Source organism: Cynocephalus volans, chromosome 17, assembly GCF_027409185.1.
Source record: "Cynocephalus volans isolate mCynVol1 chromosome 17, mCynVol1.pri, whole genome shotgun sequence".
Lineage (NCBI taxonomy): Eukaryota > Metazoa > Chordata > Mammalia > Dermoptera > Cynocephalidae > Cynocephalus > Cynocephalus volans.
Genome location: NC_084476.1, coordinates 9,663,832 through 9,691,264, shown reverse-complemented (window position 1 = coordinate 9,691,264; position 27,433 = coordinate 9,663,832). Strand labels below are relative to the sequence as shown.

The 27,433-nt window shown below is 55.9% G+C and overlaps 1 protein-coding gene across 1 annotated transcript; it reads right to left on the bottom strand.

Moving 5' to 3' along the window:
• Positions 1-1,155: 1,155 nt before the first annotated feature.
• Positions 1,156-26,410, bottom strand: SH2D3C (SH2 domain containing 3C). Its single transcript, XM_063081841.1, has 11 exons — positions 26,319-26,410; positions 18,244-18,283; positions 11,276-11,404; positions 9,610-10,064; positions 7,792-7,916; positions 5,556-6,091; positions 4,483-4,598; positions 3,862-4,033; positions 2,921-3,032; positions 2,334-2,540; positions 1,156-1,707 (listed from the first exon to the last, which is right to left on the bottom strand). The coding sequence occupies exons 1-11, from the start codon at positions 26,360-26,362 to the stop codon at positions 1,532-1,534; spliced, it is 2,112 nt and encodes a 703-aa protein (XP_062937911.1). The 5' UTR covers positions 26,363-26,410; the 3' UTR covers positions 1,156-1,531.
• Between the last annotated feature and the right edge of the window lie 1,023 nt (positions 26,411-27,433).

Below are 27,433 nucleotides of genomic sequence, written 5' to 3'. Positions count from 1 at the left end.
TACCTAGAAGCTACTATATGTTAAGTGCTTAACAACAGTCCTAGAAGATAGGTTCTGTTATTATCTCCATTTTATTGAGGAGGAATCAGGACCCAAAAGGTTAAGCCTCTTTTTTTTTTTTTTTTTTTTTTTAAAAGATGACCGGTAAGGGGATCTTAACCCTTGACTTGGTGTTGTCAGCACCACGCTCAGCCAGTGAGCGAACCGGCCATCCCTATATGGGATCCGAACCCGGGGCCTTGGCGCTATCAGCACCGCACTCTACCGAGTGAGCCACGGGCCGGCCCAAAGGTTAAGCCTCTTATCCAAGGTTACCCAGCTGGTAAACAATAGAACTAAACTCAAGTCTGGCTGCTGCCAAAGATCTGATGTGCTATGGTATATGCTGTCAGCCTCTCTTGGTCAAAGGATTCAGAAGGCAAGAAACTCCATATGTTTCTAATTCAGTGAACAGGCTCCCCAGGCCTCCAGCTCGGCCTGAAATCGAGGATCCACATTGTCCACCTGCCCCACCCACTGGAGCAGGGGAACCAAGACAACCATCTTCATGGCCCACCTCAAAGATTCCCCACCCCACCCCACCCCTGCACACACAGTCACACACACACCCCCAAGACTTCTGGGGCCTCATTTCAAAGCCTGACAAGAAATTAGTAGCTCCCACTATTGAAGAGAAAAGAGGTAAGAACTCTAGGTCAGGCCAGCCAGGTTTTAGCCTTCCCCACTCTGCTGCTAGGACCCAGGAAAAGTCCCTTCTCCCTCCAGATCTGTTTTCCAGAGGGCAGTTGGGCTCCCAGTCAAAAAGCCCTTCCACCCCAAACATCCTGGGCCCCTGGTTTGTGTTTGTGAGAACTACGGCTGTAGCTCCACGAGGCAGGGGATGAAGTAGGAGCAGGGGTCGGCCAGTATTTCTCCCAGTGGGTTGGAATTCGCTATCTATCTCCCCCACTGGTCTGTGAGCTCCTCAAGGGCAGGCACCGGGTTTTAGTATTTGCTGTAACCTTGGCTCCTGGCACAATCTGGAATAACCCGAAGTGTTTGTTGAACGAAGTTTTCCAACTTTCACCTGAGAAAAGATGCTTCCTTCACCCCCAGACCCAAGAGACAGAAGAAAGACTCATAAAAGTTTATTATATGAAAGAAAGAACATGGCTTCTGTACATCTATTTACAGAACAGACAGACTTATTTACAGCAAGATGGAAGCCTTGGTGTAGTTGGGGGTCAGATGCCTGGAGGAGAATGAGGAGCCTTGTATGGCTTGAAACAGGGAACCTCAGCGGGAAGGAAGCAGCACAAGCTGGAGGGAGGAACAGGAGTTCCTGCTCTTCCTGAAGGGAGACTGGTGCATGTGTAGCAGTGGGATGGAGCCTAGAGTCCACGTAAGATCCTGGAGGTGCAAGGGAGATTCTGGAGTTGAACCCAGAACATTCTTGGGCTGATCACAGTGTCCCTGGGGTGCTCTGGGGAAAGGTCTGTGCCCCTCTGTCCCTGATGCTGCCCGCAGCTGCAGAGGGGAAAGTCCCTGGGGATTACAGCTCGCTGGAACGGACAGCAGGCTCCAGTTTGTGGGACAGGGCAGTGAGGACCTTGTCGAACTTCTCATAGCGCCGGGCCTGGCTGCTGCTGGCGCCCTGGCTCCCCCAGAGGAGGCGCATCTGGAACTCAGTGCTGAACACCTCCAGGAGCTCTGGCCGGGCCTGGAACCCTGCAGAGTGAGGGCACAGAGTCAGGGGACCACCATCCAGTTGGGGAGGCGGGGGCTCCTTCCCAGGGCTCCCCATCCTTCAGGGCCCGGCTCATTGAGACCTCCCCCCAGCTCCACCAGGGATCCAACGAGTTTTGTTTATGAACATGACCACGCAGTTTAGCACCTAGTCTTTGTCCTATTTGCAACATACAATTTCAAAATGACTAGAAGATAAAATATTAATGTTATTTTTTTTTAAGGGCTTGGGTGATTTTTCTTTTCTTTTTTTGTATTTTTCTGTAAGTTCCAAATTTTTTTCTAAGAAACACATATACATTTTGCAGGCTTATAGGATGCCCACTTCAAAGATGAGAACACTGAGGCTCAGCAAAGCTAAGATACACACTTAAGGTGCTCTTTGCATCATCTGTGCGTCCCCCATCCCTACCCGGTGCCTGCAACTAACAATTCCTTGCTGAACTAATGAGTGAACGAAGGAACGGGATGAGATAGAGGAGTTGGGGAGACAGGGCAGGACGGGGGATGGAGAAATGTGAACGGAGGCTTGCAGAAAAGGGGAGCGGGAAGTCAGGTGGAGGGTGGCCCAGGCCCAAAGGACCCCCAAAATGCGACTGGCCACTCACCCTGCAGCTTGACCTCGGCGTTGGTGTGGTACAGGCCTCCGTGGTGCGCCACCGTGCGGGCGGCCTCCAGGTGGGCCAGCACCACCTCCACGCCATGCTCCGTGCTGCCCCAGGGCTCTGGGCCCTCGGCTGGGGCTGAGTCACACTCCAGCAGAGTGATGAGCGGCAGCACATGAGGAAACGTGGTGTTGCTTAGCGGCAGGCCTTCTGCAGAGAGGGAGACAGCAAGCACTTAGAGACCCTGGGGGTCCCCACCACCCACTGCAGGCCCAGAAGCTGAAGTATGGGAGGGAAGGGGCCTGACTGAGGTCTCAGAGACTCCCCAGGGCCACTGACTCCTTGGACAAACCCTTCCTCTCTAATTTCCCCAGCTGAACCCATTACAGTCTTGGCCCAACCCCGAGGGCTTGGCCTGGACCTGGACACATCTTACACAGTTGCCAGGTGCGGAAAGTGAGCACAGGGACAATGGCTTGCACAGAACTCAGTCAGGCTCACGTCATCCTCTTATCACACTAGGAGAGTCTTTGCTGGCTCAGAGAGGTTTGGAGCCCATCCAAGGTCACACAGCAAGGTGGGGGAGGTACCTTTGCCCTCATTGAGGCTCTTGAGAAAAGGCTTGAGCTTCTTCTCATACAGAATGGCACCCTCTGTGTGTCGCTGCCGCAGGGTCACCCATGTCTGCTCCAGCCGGGAAATCTGGAGAGATTAGACTGTGAGAGACCAACTAGGGAAGGGGCCTGCAGGGACCACTGGCCTCAGGCCACCCTGCTGAGTGGACACGCAGATGTGAGATAATAATTGTTATTATGGCCACCAGTCAGGTACCAAGGGCAAGCTGACTGCTTTGCATACTTCTCTCATGAAGCCCTCACACAAGCCATTTTACAGATGTGGGAACTTAGGCTCAGCAAGGGGAACGACTGGCCTGAGGTCATTCTGAAAATAAGTAGCAGAGCTGGGAGTGGGGCCCAGGACACTGCTCAGTGACCCTGCTGTCCTATGCATTAGGCACAGCAGAGGCAGTGCAGTGTGCGTAAGGCTCAGGCTCTGAAGTCAGCCAGACCTGTTTCAAACCCTAATTCTTTCAGCCTCTGACTGTGTGACTTTAGGCAAGTACTGCTCTGTCTCATTTACTCCGTTTGTAAAGTGGGGACAGTAAAGGCACCCACCTCATGAGACTATTTCGAGGAATCAGTGCTGGTAAAGTGCTTAGCGTAGCACCTACCTAGCATATAGTCAGTGCCCACTAAGTGATAGTCATTTTACTTTTATTCTTTAAACTCATATAATGCTCCTTATTCATTTTACAAGTGGGGAGACTGAGGCCCAGAAAAGGGGAAGGACTTGGTCTTCGAGCCCGGTCAGCACTGGGAGAACTCAGTTCTCCGGCTTAACTTTCACCACTGCAGCCTAGAAACTCACAGAGCTCTTCCCCGGTTCGATACACAGTCAAGTCAGAAGCACACACCCCAGGGCTCTTCCGGACAGTCTACCGTACGCCCGCTCTCCGCCGGCCCCTCCGTACCTGGGCCATGTCCAGGGCGCCCATGACCGCAGCGAAGCTGAACATGTTGCCCATGGTGCCCCGCAGCTCGGCCGCCAGCTGGATGGTCTTGTGCAGCAGCGCCGCCCTCTCCTCGGCGGAGCCCGTGCAGCCCAGGATGTCCACGGCCAGCATGATGGACATGGTGTGGAACCTGCCGGGACAGAGGGGGGCGCCGCCAAGGGCCGGGGCGGGGGGGGCGGGGTGTAAAGAGTCGAAGAGCTCAGGGGGTGCGGCCTGAGGGCTGGAAAACGAGGCTAAGGGCTTCTGATTGGCCAGAAGAAGTTAGGGGCGGGGCCAGAGCGCCAGGCTCGGAGGAGATCCCCGGGCAGAGCTGTTTTCAGAATGAACCAAGAGCCCAGAACTGGCGGGCGGGGCCCAGGCTGACAAGTGGGCGGTCGGTCAAGGGGATGCACAAGGCGAGATGAAGAACTCAGTGTTTGGGAAAGAAAGCAGGATCGCTCGGAGCTGGCTACCGAGAGGTCAACGGGACGGGAAGCGCGGCCAGAACCCCTGGGAGCCGCGCCGAGGCTGGGAGTGGCCACCCGGCCACGGCCGAGGGAGCGAGGCAGCCCGGGGCTCCTGCGCGTGCCGGCGCTTTACCTTTCCAGCAGGTCCAGCCGCAGCTGCCGGCCATGGGGCAGGGTGAGCAGCTCCATGCCCCAGCGGACTCCCATTAGGGCCTGCATCTCCTTGGTAACGCCCAGTATCCTAGCAACCTGCAAGGACGCCCAGAGGGCTGATTAATTTCCTGTCAGGGCCTGCCCAAGCCATCTGGGAGTCAGAGAGCTTTACCTAAGAGGGTAGCCTGGCTCGGATGCCGAGTTTGAATCCCAGCTTCACCGCTAACCCTCTGACCTGGAGCACGGGATTCTACCTCTGAGTGAGCCTGTGAAATGGGGGATAGATGAGGAAATGCCCCGAGGTGCCTGACATGTGAATATGTAGTTAAGATTAAGGAGCAGGACACCCTTATTCCAAATGGCAAACCTGAAACCCAAGGTGGAAAAGGGCTTGCCCAAGGTCACACACGAGACCTAGAACGGAGTTCCTCCTTTCCCGCCCAGTGCTCTTCCGAGTAGCGTCTCTGCCTGGTCTCTTTTCTTGCTTCTTGAGCTGTGAGACCAGTGTAACCAGGTAATCAATTCCTCCCAAACTACAAAGGGAGAAACTGAGGCATAGAGAGAACTGGGATCCTTAGACGGTCAGAGACTCATACAAAGCAAAGGCCCAGGCATTGACAATTTATGGGCCGAGGTAATGGTCTTTGCTTATTTGTCCACTAGGGGGAAGGGGCAGGCGGTCGGGCCTCTTCCATTCCCGGACCAGCCCGCTTACTTTGACCAGGCTCATTCTGGGACACTCGGGAAGTGCCCCCAAGGGCCTGAGGAAGCCAGACACGGTTTCAGGACTGCCTGGTTCCAGTGCCAAACTGACATCTGGAGGAAGCAAGAATATCTTGTTTTTTGCTTTTTAAAAGGAGAAAGTGAAAGCCCAGAGAGTGAAAATGACTAGCCCAGAGTGGAAGAGCAGGTAAAGGGCAGCCATGGAGCCAGCACCCAGGCCCACCAGCAACACTTGATAAATTTGGGAGCCAGCCCTCACCACCCTGACTCCTGTCCAAAAGCTAATGGACAGAGGTGCTGCCCCCACCCCTGTGGGTCCCCAGCACCTACCAGGCAGTCAACCTTAGTGACATGCCGGGCCAGCGTCCGGGCATCCGCCTCTGCCAGCAGCTCCTTGACCTTGCGCAGAAGACCAACTTCCAGTGGCCGGTTATCCTTGGGGATTAGTAATGACTGGAAGGTGGCTGGGTTGAAGGAAGAGGTAGCTTCCACAACGGGGACTGTGAAGGCCTTGCCCCAGTCCCCCTCAGGGACCCCATTTTCTGACAGGTCCTTTAGCCTCTCCCCGTAGCTCCTAGCCTGCCGGCTGGAGGCTTCAGCTGCTGTCCACTCTCGGCTGCCACGGACGGGAGGCTGGAGCTGGCAGTAATGGCCAGAGTCCTGGTCGCTGTAGCTGCTGACCGATGGAGAGGGGGAGGCCTTGCAGAGGCTGTGGGAGGGGCTGGTGTGAGGGCCTTTATCCGACTCGCCAGGGGGCTTTGGGGCACTTCCGGGACACAGCTGGGGCTCACTGGAGCGGCGGGTGACAGGGGAGGCAGGCAGTGCTGTGGCAGAGGGGGCTGCGGGGGCGGCGTGAACACGGGTTACTGCAGGGAGGTAGAGAGAGAGGACTAGTTACCACAGGTCCCCATCCAGTGAGGTTCCCTCACCCCTCCCCAAAAGACAGGCCCATCTACTCTGCACAGGCGACATCCCCACCCCCCTCATGGCTAGAGGCCAGGCCCAGCAGACTCTGGCAAACAGAGTGGATGACCTCCGTGGGAGATACTCAAATCACCTGGACCCCACAGTTTGCATGCCCCTGCTGCAGCCCTGGGGAACCACTGAACTACTTTTAGTGATCCAGGGAAGCTGAATGCTTGCTGGAGTTCATTGTGCCACATGGAACTATTTCTCGATGAGCTAGTAATCATGATTTATTGGGTACACATTGTGTGCCAGGCGCTAGCAACATACTGGGGACCTACTGGTCAACAACAGTAAAACTGTCATCAAGAATCAGAGGTGATATTTATTGAGTTCTTACTGCCCACAAGATCCTTCTTTGCACATTAGTCCATTTAGCCCTCTCGACATCCTGTGAAATAAGTACTTTTATGATCCTCATTCTGCAGATGAGAAGACTGAGCCTTAGAGAGAAACCGACCTGCCCAAGTCACCCAGACAGCAAGTGGTAGAGCTGGTATTTAAGTCCTGGCTTCTGGGCCACTGTACTATGCCACATTGTCTAGAAATTGTCCAATAAATCATTTCTGGGAAATAGTTTTAACTTTTATACTCAGGAGCATTGTTTTGAAGGCAAGTTTGTAGTTAGGACAAAGTTGGCAACTTGGCTTCTAGGGAAGGATTTATGACAACCCATATAGACAGTGACACTGCACAGAGCGCCTCCCTAGGCAAAGGTTCCCCCAGTACTGCCCCTCCCTCATGACACTTTGCCTGCTTTGTGGACAATATGGCTAGTTGAAAGCATTCTTTTCTTTTTTAAATTTTCCAGAAATGAACTAGTGGCATGTTTCTATGATAGAAACCTTCTTCGTATTTATAAGAAAGCATAGTGCTCCATACTTTCTGCTCAGTTTTGCTGTGAACCTAAAACTGCTCTAAAAAATAGTCTATTAAGAAAAAAACAGGGGGCCGGCCCGTGGCTCACTCGGGAGAGTGCGGTGCTGATAACACCAAGGCCCCGGGTTCGGATCCCATATAGGGATGGCCGGTTCGCTCACTGGCTGAGCGTGGTGCTGACAACACCAAGTCAAGGGTTAAGATCCCCTTACCGGTCATCTTTTTTTTTAAAAAAGAAAAAAACAAAAAACGAAAAACAAAAAACAAAGCATGACTACCCTGGTTTGAGCCGGCCATTTGGAACCAGGGATACACTGTCACCCAGGGCCTGGCAGGGCACACCATGCGAGGCAGGAGCTTGACCCAGTGGGGGCTGAGAATTGTTGCAAGAGAGCACGTCACAGCATTTGAGCCCAGTCCCACAACACACTGTGCCTCTGAGCGGGCTTCATTGATTCTGGAGCATGCACTGGGAACGCACTTTATGCACAGTGCATGCCACCCAGTTGGGGCTCAATAAATCATTGTTGAATGAACAAGCCATGGATATATCTTGTATGTCAACATCCGTAGTTCAGCTAGCAGGTTTTTAGAGTAAGTTCTTGCAGAGCAGTGCTCTCAGAAAAGAGGGAGAAACACACATGACCACACGTCCATAACAGAAGTCATCCAAGACAGATCCCCCCTACCCCCCTACCCTTATCCCCGCTTCTGGCCATACCAGTGCTGTAGGCAGGGGAGCTGGGGCTCTCGGAGATGGGTGACATGGGCGAGTGCAGGTCTGGGATCTGGTCCATGCTGAGGGCGCTGCTGCGGATGGAGTCCCGGGGGTGGGGAAGGGATGCGCTGTGGAGCAGACGCCTCCTGAGCAGGGTGCCCAGAGGCAGGGGCCTCAGCCCACCTCGGGGACCCCACCTCTGCCTTCATCCTAGATCTCCTGAACCTCAGAGACTAAAAAGGCTTGGAGGTTGTCAAGTCCAACCTCCCAATTGATGGGGACAAAAACTGGAGCCCAGAGGAGGAAGGGCTGGACTGAAGACACACAGCAGCAGGAGTAGAGCTGGGAACCTTTGCCTCCCAGCCAGCACACCCGGTCTCTGCTTTCACTCCCTGGTTTCCAGTCTCTGTCCCCACATCATCCTGCTCTCTTTCCCCACCCCTAACCAGCATCTCCTCCCACAAAGCTGAGACCAGCTGAAGAGGTCAAGGCTTGGAGGCACGTGGCTGAGCCGAGGCTTCTCAGTCCCCTCTGTGTCCCTCCTGTCCCCAGGAGGAGAGACTGGGAAGGGGAATATAGGCCAGAACCCCACTACCCCACAAGGTGACTTTGTGCAAATTAGTCAACCACACCTGTTCTCTGGCAGAAACGGCCCCTCACTAGTGGCCTCAGCTTGACAGGCACAGGGCAGGATGGATTTTAGCCCCCAACTGCCACCTGGGCCAGAAGTCCTTGTGCAGCCCACAGCTTTGGGAATGTTGCCCCCAATTTGGAGAACTTTTTGGGAAGAGGGGCTTGCAGGAAGAGGGGGGAGCCCGAGGGAGCCAGGCCTGCCATCCTGGCCCCTCCTCACTGCTCCCACTCTATGCTCAGGATGCCTCAGGCACACATAGCCTGTGGGTTCTGGTGCCATTACGTTCACTGGCTTCAAACCACAGCCCAAGTGGTTGCTGACACAGGGTAACCATCCATCAATTCCTCGGCTGGAAGCACCTAACCCAGGCCCAGGGAGATGGATCCATGACGAGCCATCCAAGTGCTGGTGACATATGACAGCAGATCTCTTTGCAAACCACCAGGAAGGCCATAGAAAACAGGGGCACAGACTTTGGAGTCAGTGGGCCTGGGTTTGTATCTTGATCCTACCACTCTCTGGCAAGTGGTTTCCCTCTCTAAGCCTGTTCTTCATCTATAAAGTGGCAGGACCCACCTCCCAGGGGCACGTGGGAGTCGATGAGATTGGGCACAGAGAGCCCTCAGCACAGGCCGGGCATAGAAGGGCCTCACCAACCACTAGCTGCTGGTGCTTTTCCTGGGATCTAGGGCCTGGTCTCACCCAGCCCCAGAGGCAACCAGGTGTCATTAAAATGTCACTGAAAACAACACATTCCCTGTGCAGCAGTTTCATACTGCAGAGCCCTCTGCACTAGTGCTTGCCTTGGCCTGGCTAGGTGGGGTGGGAAGTGGTGGCATCGGGTGGCAGGGACCAGGCCCCTTCTCTGGTTCGGGACAGCACCCAGGGCTCCCCCTCAGCCAGAGAGGGCTGCTTGAGTAAGGACTCTGTATAGGTAGGAACGTGGAGATGACAGAGGAGGAGTGACAGGGTCAAGTGCACACAACCAGCAAGTGGCAGAGTGGGGACTGCAACCTGGGTCTGATGCCCTGCAAACCCTTTGTTCTGGCCTCCACACGGTACGGCCCACCCTGCACATTCAGGCTCCAGAAGAGTAATCACCCCAGCTCAGTGTGGCTGGGCCTCCCCTTTCTCACCAGCTTGCTCATTACTGACACCCCCATTTGACAAATGGGGTCCTGGCTAACCTGGTGGGGCAGCCATCGCTGCACGTGACCTTGTCTGCAGTGAGCCCGTCAGTCATGGTGACGCTGCGCCGTTTCATGTAGCTGCCTTTGGAGCCTGAGGGGCTGGCGGGGCTGGCAGCCTTGCCACTGCCCTGGCCCAGGCCATAGCTGGCCTCGAGGTAGCGTAGTGGGAAGGTGCGGTTGATGGGGCAGTAGATGATGGCCCCACTCTGCTCCGACACGGCCTTGCGGCTGCCCACGTGATACCGCACCAAGGCGGGCACGTGGTCGAAGCTCTCCTGCTCAAACAGGTACTGGATGTGGGTGTAGCTCTCGCCCGCCTTCACCACCACCTTGTTGATCTTGAAGTGCAAAGCCTGGTTGCGCCAGCGGCACGTGAGCACATAGTCACCCAGGCTGGTGAGTGAGTCCCGGATGAGAAAGTCGCCGTTGCGCTGTACCAGGGTCTCCGAGACCTGCAGGAGGCATGGTTAGGCTGGAGTAGGGTGGGGCCAGGAGAGGGCTGGACCTGGGGTCTAGGGGACACAGAGACCCGGGATTGGGGGTGGGGGAGGGGGACTGAGACCAGACGCAGGGCATGGAGAACCCAGTAAATAGAGACATCTGACATCTGAAGCTTTGAAGTAGGGATACACGACCACTTCAAATTTAGATTTAGAGGGGCACCTCAGGCAGAGGCCCTGGGTCTGGGGCACAGAGGCTCAGGAATGAGAGGACACCCTGAAATGGAAGTCACAGAGCCCCAGGGTGTGGAGGAGCTAGGGGTCGCCCCTTCCTAGCATTCCCACTGAGCAGAGTGAATTCTCAATCCTCATTCCGCCAAACACCCAGTGCTCTGGCTCACCTCTGGGCCTTTGCACCTTCAAGCTGCTTTCTCTGCCCAAAACACCCTTCCTGACCTGCCCACCCGGAGAACTCCTATCCATCTCACAAAGGCCTCCCTCCTCAGTGTCCCCTCCTTGGGGCTCGCCTGCATTCATGCTGGGCACTCCATTCTTTCACATATCACACTGGGCTCTGACTAGCTGCCTACCTGTCAGCCCCCACCCGGGGCTACCAGCTCTCAAGGGAAGTCACCACCTCTTCTATCTCTGCATTCTTGGTGCCCAGCACAGGGCCTGGCAGAGTTGGTGCTGGGCAAAGATTTTCAGTGTGAATGAAAGAAGAAACAGGTGATCTATCAGCCCAAGTATGTGGCTTATAAAGTCACCTCAGCCCAGAAACTCAACTTTGCCCAAACTGAGTAGCCCAAGGCCTGATACTCACTAACCAAACACACAAGAGACTAATGTATAGACCAGTAACAATAATGGTAATAATAATAATAATAATAATAATAACAACAAAGGCCAACATTCATTAAGCTCACTGGTGTCAGACATCATGTTAAGTACTTTTCCTGCCTTATTTCATTTAATTTTCACAACAACCGTACAAGGTAGGTACTATTATTATCCTCCCTTTTACAGAGGAGGAAACTGAAGTTTGGAGAGGTGAAGTGACTTGTTCAAGGTCACATGTCAGTAAATGTCAGAGCCACACCTCATTCCAGTCCACTCTGATTGAACCTGCCAAGCAATGGGTCACAGCCTCTCTGGCGGTCGGGCTGGCCAAGGCAGTGGGTGGAAGAGTTCAGGGTTGAGATCCCAGCTCAGAGCCCACTCACCTCGCGGGGGATGCGGCCATGGTACCAGGCATGGCTGCGGAGATCCGTGCTGCTGAGTTTGAGTTCCTCCTCCAACTCTTTGTGCAGTTTCTCTGGCGAGGAGTCCAGGATGTACTTCTCCTTGGAAAACTGCGTGGGAGACAGCAGAGTTGGCACCTAGTTCAAAGCCCCTTTCCTCCTTCCCTCCCAACTTCGCCCTACTCCAGGTGAACTCCTATTCTGTGACTCTGGGAACTCTAAGGCACAGGCACCAGAAAGGTCCTTAGCCATGGATTCCTATCCCAGCAGGAGTGAATAAATCTCAATTAATTCCACCAAACAATGCCTACTGCAATCCAAGCCCTGTGCTATGCACCAGGGGTGAGTGGTGGTAAAAAAAACCAAGCCCTATCCTGAAGGAAGCCCCTAGGCTAAGAGGAGAGTCGAAAGCAATGTAAGCATCTGAGCACACTGCGGTCAGCACCACAGTACTGGACAGCGCCAAAGAGCCCGGTGGCTTTCAGAAGGGAGATTAAGTCTGGGTGAGGTGGAGGGGTCTAGGAAGCCTTCCTGGAGGAGACAGCAATAAGTAAACTCATTATGCACCAAGGACACCAAAATAATCTTGAAGTGGGTGGAGGGATGATTTCTACAGGTGAGTCTCGGAGGTAAGGCAGCAGGTACCACAGGCAAAGGAAGGACCAGAACAAAGCTCGATGGACAGGGATGGTAAATTATATACTATAAGGGAGGGGGGACCAGCCATAAACAGGGACACAGAGGACTCCACAAAGACATCTGCGTTGCGCACTACAATTCCCAAGGCTCTTTTCCTCTTGCAATCTTTGCCAGATAGGGAAACTGTGTCCCAGCAGGGAAGCCCAAAGTCACTCACTGGAGATAATACTCAGTACTCCACCCTTCCACCTGCCCAAGGAGGAGATTCCTGGTTTCCTAGGTTACTGACGTTGGAGGCTGACAGATCCCAGCAGCTCTAAGGGCAGAGGAAGGGGAGGCCCCACTGCCAGGTGCACCCCAGCAGAGTCCAGTTCAATCCTGACTGTGCCGTGTGAGTTCTCTGGGCCTCAACTTCTTCCTCAGTAAAATGGGCATGATGACAAAACCTGCCTCACCTTGTTGCAAGAATGAAAAGAGACAACACTCCAGAGCAGTGCAACTAGCACACAGACATCCTTGTCACTGTGAGGACATGGGACATTCCTTCCTTTCCCTTCCTCCAATTCCAGGCCCCAGAGTGGCCAGAAGGCAGGTCGGATGAGGGAGGGCAGTAAAAGGCCTGGTTCTGCCCCAACTGAGTCTCTCCCTGGGACTCCCTGTTTCTCCAGAGGCCCAGGGTCCTCCAGTCCACTCCTTGCCTCCTCACACCTCCCATAGGTCTCAGATCCTAACTCCACAGCTCCATTCTCCACTCCTCTACTGCCACACCGCCTCAGTTCATCCCAATCTACACCACTCCCAAGACATTATGATTTCCATCTCCAGAGATCTAGAATCTCTAACTCCATTCATTCAACATTGACAAAGCCCCTACTCTGGCCCTGTACTGGGGCCGAGGCCCCGTGGTGACCAGGATGGTCGTCTGCTGGGGGCAGGGGGCGTGCTGACACTGTCAATTGATTCCAAGTTTTCTGAATGTTCAGAGATGCACAGAGAGCTGACCCCCCTGCCCCAACCTAGGGAGGGGACAGTCAGGGATCATTTCCACAAAAAGGTGATGTTTCTGCTGAGGCCTGAGGAAGGACTGGATAAGCCAAGCAAAAGCACCAGAATGAGGAGGGCGGGCCAGCAGGTGGGCAGGGAAGGGCTTCTGGGAGGAAAGGGGCAAAGTCAGGGCCCTGTGGGCAGAGCCAAGGGCTGGGGGAGGGGCGAGATGGTTGAGAAGCTTCAAAGGGGCTGTGGGTGGTAGAGGCAGGTGTGGCAGGGCTGCAGGCTGCCTTGGGAAGCTCGGGTTTACCCGGAGGCCACAGCAGAGGCACAGACAGTTTTTTAAGTGTTGGAGCAGGTTTGATCTGCTTGTGGAGAGTGGCCTAGTGTTCACCAGGCAATGGCAGGGCAGGGTGTGGCATGGGGAGATGGGGTGGGGGAAGGGGTGTTGAGATGGCCGTTGATTGGATGTGGGGAAAGAGGACAGAGGGGTCAGAGAGGATGCCAGTTCAAGACCCTGGGAAGACGATGGGACACTCTGAGGTGGGCATGGATGGGGCAAGAGCAGCTTGCTGGTGGGCCCCTGAAAATCTGGGCTTTGAGGAGCCTGCAGGGCTCTGGGGACAGACGGTGGGAGTGGGTGGTGTGCACAGGTACTCAGGGGAGGGCGGGGCCTGAGGATGGGAATTCTGTACATCCCCTGCCCCTGTTAGAAACTCATACCCTGGAAGGAAAGAGACGCCCAGGGCTGGGCTGGGATTTGGGCCTTCTCAGATCCCCACGCTTCTCCAAGGGGTCCCCTGTTCTTGGGGTCCCTGGCCTCCCTCCTCTCACTCTGTAGTGCTCCCACCAGCCTAGGCCTTCCTTCTCATACCACACCAAGCCCTGGGGAGGGAAGAGAGGGAGTCACAGAAAAAAGGGAACCACTACCCTCACCTTCTGGGGTCCTTCCTCACAAAGAGCATGCAACTGAGAACTTCCCCCGTTCCACGGCTGGAGCTAGAGTGACAGAAGGCAGAGAAGGAGAGGAGGCTGTGTGCTAAATAGCCCGGCCCCAAGACTCTGCCATGGTGTGACCTTGAGCCAGTCACTTCCCCTCTCTGGGCCTGGGTAGCCTCATCTGTAAAAGGGGGCTGGAGACAGGGCTCCTCTTTTCCAGCCCTTAATCAATGGCCAGACAGAGTTGGTCCTGTCACACACCCGAGGGAGGGGTACCCTAGGGTCCCTGTGCCCTCCCCTCCCCCTCGACCTGGGGTCCCCAGCTCCCAAGAGTTGGGGGGTGCCGGGGCGCGAATGCAGCATCCCTGCGCTCGGCGCACTGCTATTGGCCAGAGATGATCTCACCGCCTCCCGGCCTGCGCGCGCCTGATTGGCCGGTGCGGGGATGCTGCGCTCCGCGCCGCCGGGCCGCGTTCAGGCGGGCTCGGAGCGTGTGTGTGAGCCCGGGGGAGCGCAGAGGGGACGCGCCCGCGTCTCCCAGGGGGATCGGGGGGCAGGAGCGCAGAGACCCCGGGTCAGCGTCTTCACCCCCTCACCGGCCCGCGCCTGGCAAGCCCCCTCTTGCTCCCTTCGGTATCCCAACCCCAAGCCAAGCCATCCCCAGACGATGCTCCGCAGAGAGGCGGGGACCGGGTCCTCCCCTCCACCCCCTTCCGTTTAACCCTCTCACCGCCGCGGCGGCGTCCCCACTGTCCGGACAGCTGGGCTGGGAGACCCGCGCCCCAGGCGCGCCCGAGCCCACCCAGAGGGCAGGAGGGTGGCGGGCGCTCTGGCCCAGCCCTGGCACCCGCAGCATCCCCCCGGCTTCCTGCCCCTCACTCGGCCTCCAGACCCCAGCCCCGCGCCCCCGCTACAATGGGGAGCCAGGTTGCCCGGGTCAGCCGCAGGGGCCGGAGTGCCGGCTGGAGGACCGGCAGGGCGCCGGGGCCCCCGTCTCCCGGTACCCGCAGCCCCAGCTCAGCTCCCTCCTGCGGAAGAGGCAGGACCGGACCGGCATCCCCCGCAGCCCGGAGTCCCGGGAGCAGCTGCGGGACCTTCACCCCGCCTAGCGCCCGGGCGCCCAGAGGTGAGGCTGGGGCGACCGCGACCGCGACCCCGCCCCCTCCCGCCGCCCCTGCCGGGCGCCGCGGGGCTGCGGCTCTCGAGGCCCCGGGCGGAGCGGTCGGGGGTCCCAGCCCGGCGCGCCTGGCGGGGACCGAGCCGCCCCTCACCTGCACCTGCACGAAGGAGCCGCGGTAGAAGCAGCAGGCGGCGGCCGACAGGGCGCTCCACAGGCTGCACCGCTCGGTCATGGTGGGGTCGGGCGGCCGGGGCCGCGACGGTGCGGGGGGCGGCGGCCGGCGGGGCAGGGGCGCGGGGACAGACCAGGCTGGGCACCGGCTGCGCGTGCCTCTCGGCGGCGCGATTACCTCATCGCCTTGTCAGGGGAGGAGCGGGGAGGCGGGGCGGGGAGACCCCACCCTCCAGCCGGCCGGGGAGGGGAGGGGGCCATTGTTCCTCCTCCGCCCGCCCCCAGCTCCCAGCCCCTCGGCCCCCGCGCTCCAGTCCCGCGCGCTCGGGCTGCCTGCGGCAGGGGGCGCGAAGCGGAGGACTTGCAAAGCGGGGCGTCACGGAGGCAGAGGGATGGGGTGGGGACCCCTGGGCCGGCGAGGGGGATTTCTGCCTCTCCCACTCGCTGTACCCCTCACCGACCGGGAGCCCGCAGGGACTTTGAATTACATCGTATCTAAAGCTGGAAAAATCCCTGTATGTGTTTGACCAAATCCTTTGTGGCCTCAGGAAATCTCCCAGAGCCCAAGATTTCTCGTTGCTGATTTGGAATCAGACTCTGCTGGGAATCGTGGGATGTTCGGCTGACAGACTCTGGGGGTTCAGAGAGCCAGTAAAGCTCTACGGATAGAGGGTCAACCTGGGTTCAGCTCCGGGCCTCTTCTCTTGCGCCTACTCCCACCAGCCCCTCCTCTGCGAGCCCCGATTTACTCCTGTGGAAAACGCATCTGGAAAACGCAGCGAATACCTGTGCTGATGAGTATTGGCTTTGCTGATGCATATAAATTGCAGGCATAAAGTAAGTGCTTGATAAACGCATGCTATTATTTTCAAGTTTAGTGCCTTAGAATATGGGCTTTTTGTCCTAGAATCATAGCTCTTCAATGCAGAGGTGTTGCTAATTCTTCATTAGTCAGGCCTGAGGTCCAAATCCTTCTGACAGTCTGTGTGACCTCAGGTAGGGGAGTCCGCCTCTCTGGGCCTCAGTTATTTGTTTTCTGTACATACATCTGAAGCTCTGAGCATGGAACCTGGAATTTTACGGTTTTGGAATTCAAACATTTTTGCCTTAGAATCAAAGGATTCTAAGAACTCTGGAGTTTGAGGACTCTGGAGTTCTGGAAGATCACTCTTCAAAGATGTTCAAGGCAGGAATGGACTTTTGGAAACTGACTATTGATTCCAATCCTCATCTGAGCACTGAAACTAAAACTAACATTCTTTTGGCTTTATCCTTTGGGAGACTGTTTAATAAGTTCCAGTGACAGGTATTATTTCTTTTGAAATGTTAAAAACCAACCAACAAACAAACCCCCCCAAAACAAAACAAAACAAAACCCCTGCATTTTTAAAACCCCATAAACTAAAGAAAAAACATAAAGCTAACAATCCTCACAGCATTTCACTGCCTGGCTAGGCAGCTGGGATTTGTGGGGTGCTGAAATACACCCCCTGTGTGTTCCACCCGCCAGCTTTGGTGCTAGTTCTCCCCGTGGCCCTCCTCCCCCTGTGGTACAAAGGTTCTAGAAGATGAGCTGCGGCCTGGATTCCAGAAGCAGCTTCAGCCATAGCTGCTGCAGCCCTGGGCTGTGCTCCTTTGGGTCGCCCAGTTTGCTGTCAGACTTTGGCCTTACTCTTGCCTCTGCCTGGACCACTTTCCAGCCCATCTCTGCTTATCTTTGTCTCCTTTCCAGCTTTTCATTCAGGGAGAGATGTTGGTGAATGTTCCTGGTCAACTGCAATGGTCTGGCTTCAATGCCTCCTCCTCCAGAAAGCCTCCCTCCATCTCCCCCTTCCCAGACCCGCCGCTGAAAGTGACCCCCTCTCAAGCCCCCTGGCGATGGTGAGGGCAACAGTTGGAGCACCTCCCCTGCTGCCTCATTACTGGTCGCTTACACAGAATTTCACAGGTAGCATCTTGGGGTGATGGAAGGTCCCTGGGGTCAGGAGCCAGGCCAGCCTGGCTTGTTCCAGGCTCAGGTCCCCTGCTCATGGGCATGGGCTCACTGAGCCCATAGCGACCCCAGGTTAGAGGCCCACTATCACCCCCATTTTACATAGGTGAACACTGAGGCTCAGAGAGCTAACGCACACACCAAAAGTCAGTGGCAAGTAAGTGGCAAATCTGGGACTAGAATTTGAATCTGATGGATCACAAAACACAAGTCCAAACCATTGTGTGATTCTGCCCCGGTCCCCACATGGACCAGGAGCCCTTTGAATGCAGGGCCTGGGGCTCCTGGCCCTCCTTTGTATGCTCAACACTCAACAGGGGCCTGGCTGGGCGGGCAGGGATGCTCCTGGTGGTGGGAGGCCAAGTGCTTTTTCTATAGTCCTGGCATCAAACTTGGGGTGCAATCCCAGCTCTGCCTGTAATAGCTGTGTGACTGTGGGCAAGTCACTGCACTTCTCTGGGCCTCAAGTGTCCCATCTGTAAATGGGCACAAGAAGGCCTTTACTGCCCAGTGATGAAGGAAGAGGTCAAAGACCTCATTCACGTAAAGAACACCCCTCCAGTGCCCAGTAGCCAGCACAGGGGCCGCACACTGTAGGCACTCAAAATGTTAGTATTGTTATTATTATCATATTATTTCAAAACTGAGTTTTTGACATTCCCAGTGCCCAGGATAAATTAAGCTCTTGCTAAGTGTGAGCTGTGCCCATTATCCATGATGAAGAACTGAGTCATCCTTTCCCGCTCCCACCTCCCAACACCAGCACATGGTAGATGCTCAAAGACTGGGTGGGACAGGAGTGCTGCAGCCTTTGCATGGAGACACCCTTGGGCCCCGTCCAGCAGGCAGGTGGGTGGGGTCTGGGGTAATAAACATTGAGATGCCCCGAGTTTGGGCCCAGAAAAGAATGACAGGCCTGGGAAGAAGACGCTGAGTGTGAAACCAGCCTCCAGCACTGCCTCCTTCCCTACACCCGCTCCTCCTAGAAACAGAAAATGAGGTCTGGCTCCTAACAAGGGTCAAAAGAGGGCTTTGCCCTTTAGGGACCAGGCTCTGAGCCCTCCAGTGTTCCCGACCAACCCCCAGCCCAGCCCCTCCTACCTTCACGTAGTCCCCGCCGGCCTCCACCTCTCCAGCGGACCTGGAAGAAGAGAAGAGAGGTGAGTGTCCCCAGCCCTGCTTGGCTCCCTGGCTACCAGTCTCTGCCCACCTGCCTGGGGCCAGCACCTGGCCCTCGGAGCCCCAGATGACTCATCCTGAAGGCAGGAAGGGGCACTGCAGCTGACAGCACCTGCTGGAGTCTGCTGGCCTGGCTGCTCCTCCACTGTCCAGCTGTGCAACCCTGAGTGAGTCCCTTCACCTCTCTGAGCCTGGGCTCCCTATTTGCAAATCAGGGATAATAACAGCCTCTGCCTAATCGAGTTGTTGGAAGGACTCAGGGAGTAATGAACATTACACGGTTAACACAGGGACTCTTCCTCAGTCACTTTCACCTGGCTCAGGATGCCACGCTCCCCTGGTTTTCTCCTCCTTTCTCTTTCTCCCTGCCTTCCCCACTGCACCCAGTACCCCCATCATCCCTGGGTCTAAACATTGGAGGGGCCGAAGCTGTGGCTCTGCTTCCTCTCCCACCTTCCACTCTCACCGTAGTGCATGGTGAAGCACTCAGCAGCTGCCCAGCACACTGCAGAGCCACTGCTGGTGACAGCAGGCCACAGAATTGATTCCCTCTGCCTTCAGGATGGCCGGGATGGAGCCTGGAAAGGCCAGAGGCCAGAGGTGGCTGCTTTCCCAGGGTGCCAAAAAAATGTCATCCTTCCTGGTGAGGGTTACCGTGAGCCACTTCCCCCAGTCCATGGCCTTAGAGACCATCCCTAATCTGATGCAGCCTGAACTTCCCCTTCAGCCAGACTCATAACCCGCCTATCTCCTGACGGTTCCCCTGGGATGTCTGAAGCCTTCTCGAACCTGTCCATCCTCTGGCCCGTGCCCTGCTCCCCATGTCATCCTCCCCATCTCAGTTGATGTCAGCTTCATCCTGCCTGCTGCTTTGGCCAAAACCCTTGTGGTCCTCTGTGCCTCCTCTTTGGCTCGCACTCTGCACCCAACCCATCAGGAAATCCTGCTGCTCTGCTTTCCGAACTGATCCTGACCACTTCTGTCTGTGTGTCCACCCCGCCCAGGATGGGCCACCCTCATCTCTCCTGTGGAGTGCAGAGCAGCCGTCTCTCAGGCTCCCTGGGTCCACCTGCACATCCCCGGTCAGCTTCCGCCACCAGACAGTGCCTAAGGTTACAGCCTGAGCAGGCCACGGCACCTGTGCACCACTGGCCCTCCAGGGCTCCCATCTCTGGAAGAACAAAATCTAAACTCCCATCCATGGCCATGAAATTTATCATCCAAACCAGAGCTTCTCTTCTCTTATGAGAGTAAAGAGGTGCCATTATCATGCCAGAAAACCAGGCATAAGCCAGGTCACACATTCCCCAGCCCATAATACTCTATGTGGCCTGGTAGTGCCCAACTGCCCACCTGGCCAACCCTCCAACATGTCTCCCTAGCTCATTCTGTCCCTCCTGCCCCAGCGACATTGCCCTCCTTGCCCACTCATTCCTGCCCCAGGGCCTTTGCACTCACAGTTCTCTCTGTCTAGAATGCTCCCCCTCAGATCTTCCTGTGGCTTACCCCGCTTTATTCAGGGCTCTGCTAAATGTCACCTCCACAGAGAAGCCTTCCCTGACCACTCCACCTAAATAGCCCTTTGTCCTTCACTCTTTGTCGCCAACCCTGCTTTATTTTCCTCTATTTTTCCCATCCCTGCCGGAAATGACCACTTTACATTTATTTGGTGACTGTTAATTATCTGATGCCTCCATCGGATAATAAGGACAGTGACTTGTCATATTGACCGTTGACCCCAATCCCAGCACAGCGCCTGGCACACACCAGGAACTCAAGAAATACTGCCTCAAGGAACGCATGAACAGTAAACAACCAGTATTAGCCACGATCTTTGTTACTAATGTTATCAGACTGGCTACTGGTTCTCCTGCTAGGAAAGACCTCAGTCTTCCCATCCGCAAATGGGAAAGGGAGAGCAAACATGCGGGGAGTGTTTCCTCAAATACAGGAGCCTAGTAGTTAAAACAAAAGAAAGCTGAGCAAAAAAAAAAAATGTGGGTTCCCCACAGCCCCTGAGGCCAGGGGCTCCTCATTGAGAAGTTGTCTGACAGCTCTTCCTGTTCTAAGATTCTGAGCTTCATTATTGCTAAAATTTCCTCCTAGAAAGTCCCTCCTAACCTCTAACCATAGTCCCTCTAGCTGCAGCCCGGCAACAGGAGGCTTCCAAAGCCATCTGGGCTCTGTCTGTCCAGCAGCAGTTGAGTGAGGTGGAGTAGGGACCCCTCCCCCTGCCCACCTCCACCCGCTCTTCCTGGGTGAGGTGTCCCATCCCAACATTTCCGGCCATTCAGGCCCGGAAATCCTCCCACTGCTGGGAACAGATTGGCCAGGACACTGAGATCGACCCAGAGCTTCCTCCTGCTTCCTATCCGCTTCCCCTCAGACTCTGGGGCTGGGGCAGAGCCTTGGGATGGGGGTGCCTGCACCAGGAATCAGGCCTGGGTGGGGTGGCCAGAGTCAGCAGGGAGGGGCTCAGGGCAGAGGCCCAGGTCCAGGAAGCCGAGAGCCTGGGGCTGCACTTCAACCTCATCGCCTCACCAGGCAACTCTGCAACACTTCGGGATTTTCAAGACATAATGTCAACATGTCCACTTACAATCCGCTGCTATCACTTGCCTGGACTATTGCCTCCCCTTTGCCACTGGCTTCCCTGACTCCATATGTGCCCCCTGCGACCTGTTCTCCTCCCCAAGCCCAGCAGCCACAGCAGTCCTGTTAAAATGAAGGTCAGATCATGGCTTTCATCTGCTTCAACCCATGGGTGGGCCCCCATTTGCACTCACAGTGAGAGCCCAGGTCCCCCCAGCAGCCTTGCACTGACCGGCTCCTGCCCTCCTCCCGGCTCGCGTCCGACTGCCTGCTGCCCTCGGGTGTGGCCTCAGCCCAGCGGGACTTCGTGCTCGCTGCCCCCTGGACGCACCCCCCAGGGTCTGGCACGTTCTGTTCCCTCTGTGTGGAATACGTTTCCTTCAGATGGCTCCTGGGTCCCCTCCTTGCCCTCCTTCAGGTCTTCACTAAAATGTCCCCTTCTCAGCGGGGCCTTCCCTGACCACGGCCTCTGAAAGTGTGACCTTCCCAACACTCCGCCGCCCTCCCCTGCCTGCTTGTCCCAGGCCTTCATCTGACCCGCCACACCTTCCACCTCACACAAGCCTCTCTCCTCCCCAGGGCAAGCACTCGTACTGGGCACCCAATAGGCACACAAGAAACATTTTCTTTGAATGAATGAATGTCACAGAAGCCCCCTGCAGCCCCGAGGACAAAGTCTAGTCCTCTACTAGTCATCCTTCCTCTCTCCCCTGCTCTTCCTCCAACGAGCTCTGCTCCTCCGGCCTCAGGGCCTTTGCATATGATGCTCCCTGTACCTGGAATGTCCTCTCTCCCTCACCGCAGGTCAGGGTAATTCCTACTTAGCCTTCAATCTCACTTTGCTTGGAGATTTCTAGAACACTTTCCCTCTCATCATAATGATCAAGTCCAGGAATCAAAGCATCCGTTTGTAAAAACTCAGCTCCATTAATTACTTTATTTATTCCTTATTTTACGGACTTAAAAGACACTTCCCCTCTAATATTAGTGGTGAAATCAATTAATAAATAATAGAGACAATTGAGCTAAATCAGTCCCATTAATCAGCCACATTAATTATTTAAATAACCAATCCCTTTAATTGCCTGTATTAACTGATGTGTTCTGATAACCAATACCACTTATTGCATACATTAGCTTAATTAATTGGATTAATGAGCAGTAATTAAACCCTATTATCCTTTATTTCCCCAGTGCATGTTTAAATCTGAACTTTACCTTCAGGGCCTCCATTCTGGGCCAGAAGGAAGGGTGAGCTTCCCCCAGGGATCCCATAGGAGCAGTGCTGGGGAGAGGCTGCAGTCCTGCCCCCACCCTGGCCTTCCTTCACCAGGGGTGGCCTTGCCCTCTGCAGAGGACTGCCCTCTCTGTCCCCAGTTTGTTCCCTAGGGCCTTGGAGTCTGGTCATACCTTGAATGGAGACTTTCCCAACCTCTGCCACCTGCTTCTCAGCTTTCCCCCACCCCCAACCCACCCCCACTCCTTGCCCTCCGCTCTCGGAGGCTCAGCTTTCTCATCTGTGAATGGGCTTGTCATATCTCTGTCCTCAGAGGGGCCATGAGAAGGAGTGTGCAAGTTTCCCTCGCCCCTGTGGGGCCCCAGCCTCCGCCCATGGAGACTCCCACCCTGCCCCTCCTGGGGGCCGTTTCTTTCCTTTCTTTAGTCCAATCTCACTTCTCCGTGGCAGAGAAGCAACAGGCGTCTGCCTGCTCCACATTTAGTCCTTAAAGGCCCTGGGCAAAGAGAGCTGGATGGAAAGCCCCATCTCTCCCGGGACACCCAGCTATAGGGCCTGTGGGATTCCTTGCTGGGAAGGCTCTTGCCTTTAGACCCTGCCCGGACCCACCCCCTCAAAGATGGACCCCCATTGTGCCAAGTCATCCTGCACCTTTTCCACATCTTGCGCCCTCTGCCTCCCTGCCTGGGCTGAGCTGTCCAGCAGGAGAGGGCAGAACAGGCCATGCTTCCCTGGGCAGAGTGGTGGATTCTGAGCCCTGAGAGCTGCTAACCGAGACTCAAAGCCTGCTGGAGAAGAGCAACAGGGCCGAGCATCTACCGAGTGCTGAGTGAACGTCTGTGATCTCGAAGCCCCACCTTACAGGGGAGGAAAATGAAGCCTGTAACCTAACCCAGGGCACACAGCTGCTCACACTCGAACCCGGTTGACCCGATATCAAATTCTCTGTTCTGTTCCTTACATGGGACAGGCTCCCCCAGAAATTGGGAGCCACTCCTGGGTAGAGATGGGGAGAAACTGGGGAGGGGGGACAAAGAAAAATAATACTACAGTCAGGCCAGGAGCCCACAGCCAATGTCAGGAAGAGGAAATGGGGTGGAGTGGACAGAGAGAAGACCCTCTGGGGCTCTTCAGAGGGCCCGCGGCGGGGAGGTAGGAAGCTGTGGGCCTGGGCAAGCCCCTCTCATTGGGCCTCAGTTTCCTCCTCTATAGCGGAGCAGCTCCTGTTTACTGGCACTTCCTTGGGCAAAGTCCAAGAAAAGTGCTCTGCCTGCCATCTCACCCAGTCCTCCAATGACCCCCGTGAGCCAGGTGCTGTTATTGACCCCAATTTACAGATGGGGAAACTGAGGCTCAGAGAGGGGAAGGGACTTGCTCACTGTCGAACAGTCAGTGGGTCTCCGAGCTGCTGATGTATTTGACCACTGTGTCCTCCACAGCCCTCACCCCACATGGGTCCAGCAGCCTGCAAACAGGATCCTCTGGAGGTTTCGGGGGGATGTGGCTCCAACTGGGGGAGGGGGGACAGCCCATCCTTCCTGAGACAGCCCAGTTCCCACAGCCCAAGGCGTCAAAGGGTCTCAGGGACTGTGAGAAAGTCTCCACAGGAAATGAGAGCCAGGAGCAGCTGGGCCTCTTTGGAAGACAAGGACCAGCCGCCCAGAGCCTGATGAGGCTGCACAGGCTGGGCCCACCACGACCCCCTCCCCCAGTGGGTAATCGCTACCAGATGCCCAGCAGCTGACGTCATTCTGCAGGGCCGAGAGGGTCGTGGGACTCTGGGGAGAGTGGGGAATTCTTGGACCAGAATCAACATTCCAAAAGGAATTGGTGGTTGGGGGGTGGGGGGGGTGCTGGCCTGTTCTCAGTGCCTGACACCAGGGCTGGGGCAGGGGCAACCCAGGGTGCCCCCAGCTCTCCTACAGAGTGTTACCTTCTCCAAATCTCAGTTTCCTTCAAACAGCCCCCTTGGGAGTGGGGGTGGATGGCAAAGGACAGTTGGGTGAGACACTACGGAGTGAAGCAGACCTACGCGCAGAGCCCCTTCAAAGGAGAGGGCCTCTTAAAGCACAAGCCGGAGCCGAGCCCTCCTCTGCTCGGGGCCTGCAGCGGTGCCCAGGTTGCTGGGAGTCGAAGCCAGGCCCTGCACCGCCATGCGAGCCCTTTCCTCTCTGGCCGTGCCTCCTGCACTCCCCATCTCTGTTCTTTGCAGTTCCTCAAACACACAGAGGATGCTGTTCCCTTGGCCTGGACACTCTCCCAGAGAGCCAGAGCGTTTGTTCCCTCATCTCCTTTGCTCAGACATCACTTGCTCAGCAAAACTTCTTTCCTGGCTAACTTTCCTAAATTGCCACCACCAGGCACTCGCTCCTTTGCCCAAGACCAATTCCCCAACTTGATTTTAGATTTTCTCCATAGCTCTTCTGCCTTCCAGTCGACCACACAGCTCATCTATCTTGTCTATTATCTCTCTCCCCCGCACTGGAATGGGGGCTCCACAAGGCCGGGGTTTTGTCTGCTGTGCTCACGGCTGTCTCCCAGAGCCTCAAACAGTGTCTAGAGCATAGCTGCACCTCAGTAAATAGTAAAATGAATGAAATTCCAACTCAACTAACTGTGTGATCTTGAGCAAGTTATTAACCTCCCAAAACCTCAACATCTGTAAAATGGACTCCTAGCCTTCCTTCTAGTGGATTATGGAAAGTCATTTGAAATAATGGTAAATTTTTACTGACAGCGGTTGGAATGTGGCTTAGTGGTTAAGAGCTTGGGCTTGGGAGTTGGTCAGTCCTGGGATCACATCTAGGCTCCAACATTCAGTCTCTCTGGACCCCAGGAGTGTCCCTTCCCCTCTCTGAGCCTCAATCTCCTTACTGGAGAATGGAGCAAAGAACTTCGCAGGGCTGGTGTGGTAGGTGCCCACTTGTGATCACCTCTGGTGGAACCCCCATCTGACAATTCCTGTGTGGGTGTGGGTGGGGTCAGGCATGTTGGGGGCCTCCCTCCCTTGACCATGCTTTTGCTTTCTCCTCTGTAACATGGACTGAGAGGGAGGGGACAGTGCCAGGGTATTTCCATGCAGAAGGCTGAGGGTCCTTGGGGGTGGGGGTGGAAGGCAGGCTAGGCCGGTGCTCTCCTCTTCAGCATCTAAAGGCCCCTCCTCCCTCCTTCCTCCTGTCCCCGTGATCTCAGCAGGGAACAGGGCACCAGGAAACTCCTGCAGCCTCACCTCTTCCCCTTCCTTCCTCCTGCTCCAGGTGCACCCTGCTTCCCAGGCAGTGGGGGACGTATACCATCTCCCCCAGCTTAGGCTGCTCCCTGGGACAACCCCCTCGGGATACTCAGGAATGGCAACCCCCCATCTTGCTCACTAGCAATTCTCAAATGCCCTCCTCCCAAGCTGGATGGACATTTAGAGACCATCTCATGCCCATCTGGGTTATTGGGGAGGCCAAGGCCCAAGCTGGGCAGGGCTCATCTGAGATCACACAGACAAGGCTGCTCTCCTGACTCCAGGGCACAGGGCTGAGGTTCAGGGACTCCCAGAAGAAATGTTCAACAGTCCGTAGAGGGCAGGTGGGACACTGGGTCCCAGGGCAACAGGAGGGGGCTCAATCTGGTTTGCTAACCCCAACCCCCTCAGGATCCCTGGACAGTTCAGATTATGAGAGTGGGAGGCAAAGCCTCTCCATTTCCTCCATCAACTCCAGGCCAAGCCTGATGCCAGAGGCACTGCCAGGACCACCAGGCCTCTGCCCACTGGGGAGGAAGGCTTGTGCTAGGTCCTGGACTTGGCATTCTCAAAGTTTCTCAAGACACCACCTTTCTCAGAGGACTTGGCCAGCCATAAGAGCATGGGCCAGGAAGGCTGTGTTAAATCCGGTTTTTTCACTAGTTGTGTCCAACTGGACAAGCAAACCTTTCTTCATCTATAAAATGGCGGTGATAATAGTACCTCTCTCCTGAGGCTGTTGTGGAGTAGATGAGTAGATGTTGGGCCTGCACAGGGCAGGGAGGGGACAGAGGTACAACCAAAAAAAGCTGGCTTAGAAAAGTCCCCGAAGCTAAATCCACACCTGGGTTTTTTAGTTGCCCCAGGGGCACAGGTTTCCCACTCAGACCACTCCGACCCCGCGCTGACCGTCCTCGGCCCAGCTCGGTCACTTACCCCCGGGGCCCCAGCGCGGAACACCTTCGGCCCACTGCAGTCATCGTTCCCCGTGGTCACCGCTTGCAGCCCGGGGACCTCGTTAGCCCTGCGGCTCCCGCCTTTCTCAGCCACCGAGCTTCGGAGCTCTCAGAGAAGGACTCCAGGGGCGGAGCATGACCTGTAGACCACGCCCCCGGACCCGCCCCGCTCCACCGCTTGCTCCTCCCACAGGACAGGACTCTCCCCGCCTCGGACCCGCCCCCCCCCGAGCCCTGCCTCGCTCCGCCCCGCCCCATTTGCCCGCGCCCGCGCCGAAAAGGCCACGCCCCCGAGCTCACCCCTCCGCCTCGCCCCGCCCCGCTCCACCCCCCGCTTCCTCAACAGTTCGCCGCGCCTCCTGGGCAGGACACGCCCCCCAGACACGCCCCCGCCCCGCCCCTCCGTGCCCCGCCCTGCGAGCGCTCAGCTTCCTGGGGTGGGAGGGGCCAGGCTCTCAGTGCTGCCAACCTCGGGGTGTCTCGGTACGCCCCAGGACCTCTCAGGCCCTCTGCCCTCCACACGATCCTTGCTCCTCCACGCCCCATTGAGGCCGAATTTAGGAGGGGACGGCAGGAGAAGACAGCCTGGGTCAGTCAGGGATGGTGGAAAAGCATTAGTTTTATTAATCATAAACATAGCACTCTCGATAAAAAATAAATAAAAATAAAAATAAAGAAAAGAAAAAAAAGAATAATAAACATAGCGTTCTCATTTACTGAGTGTTTGCAGCCTGTCAGGCACTGTGCTAAGATTTCACGGTTATGTTATTCTTGAACTCCTCACCACACTCTGCAAGGCAGGTGCGTGCCATCGTTATGCCTATTCATCAGATGAGAAACTGAAGCTCACTCGGGAGAGTGCAGTGCTGATAACACCAAGGCCACGGGTTCAGATCCTATATAGGGATGGCCGGTTAGCTCACTGGCTGAGCGTGGTGCTGACAACACCAAGTCAAGGGTTAAGATCCCCTTACCGGTTATCTTTTTAGAAAAAAAAAAAAAGAAAGAAAGAAAAAGAAACAGGCTCAGAGAGGGGAACAGACTTGTCCAAGGTCATGCAGCCAGTAAGACGCAGAGTCTGGACTGGATTCACTC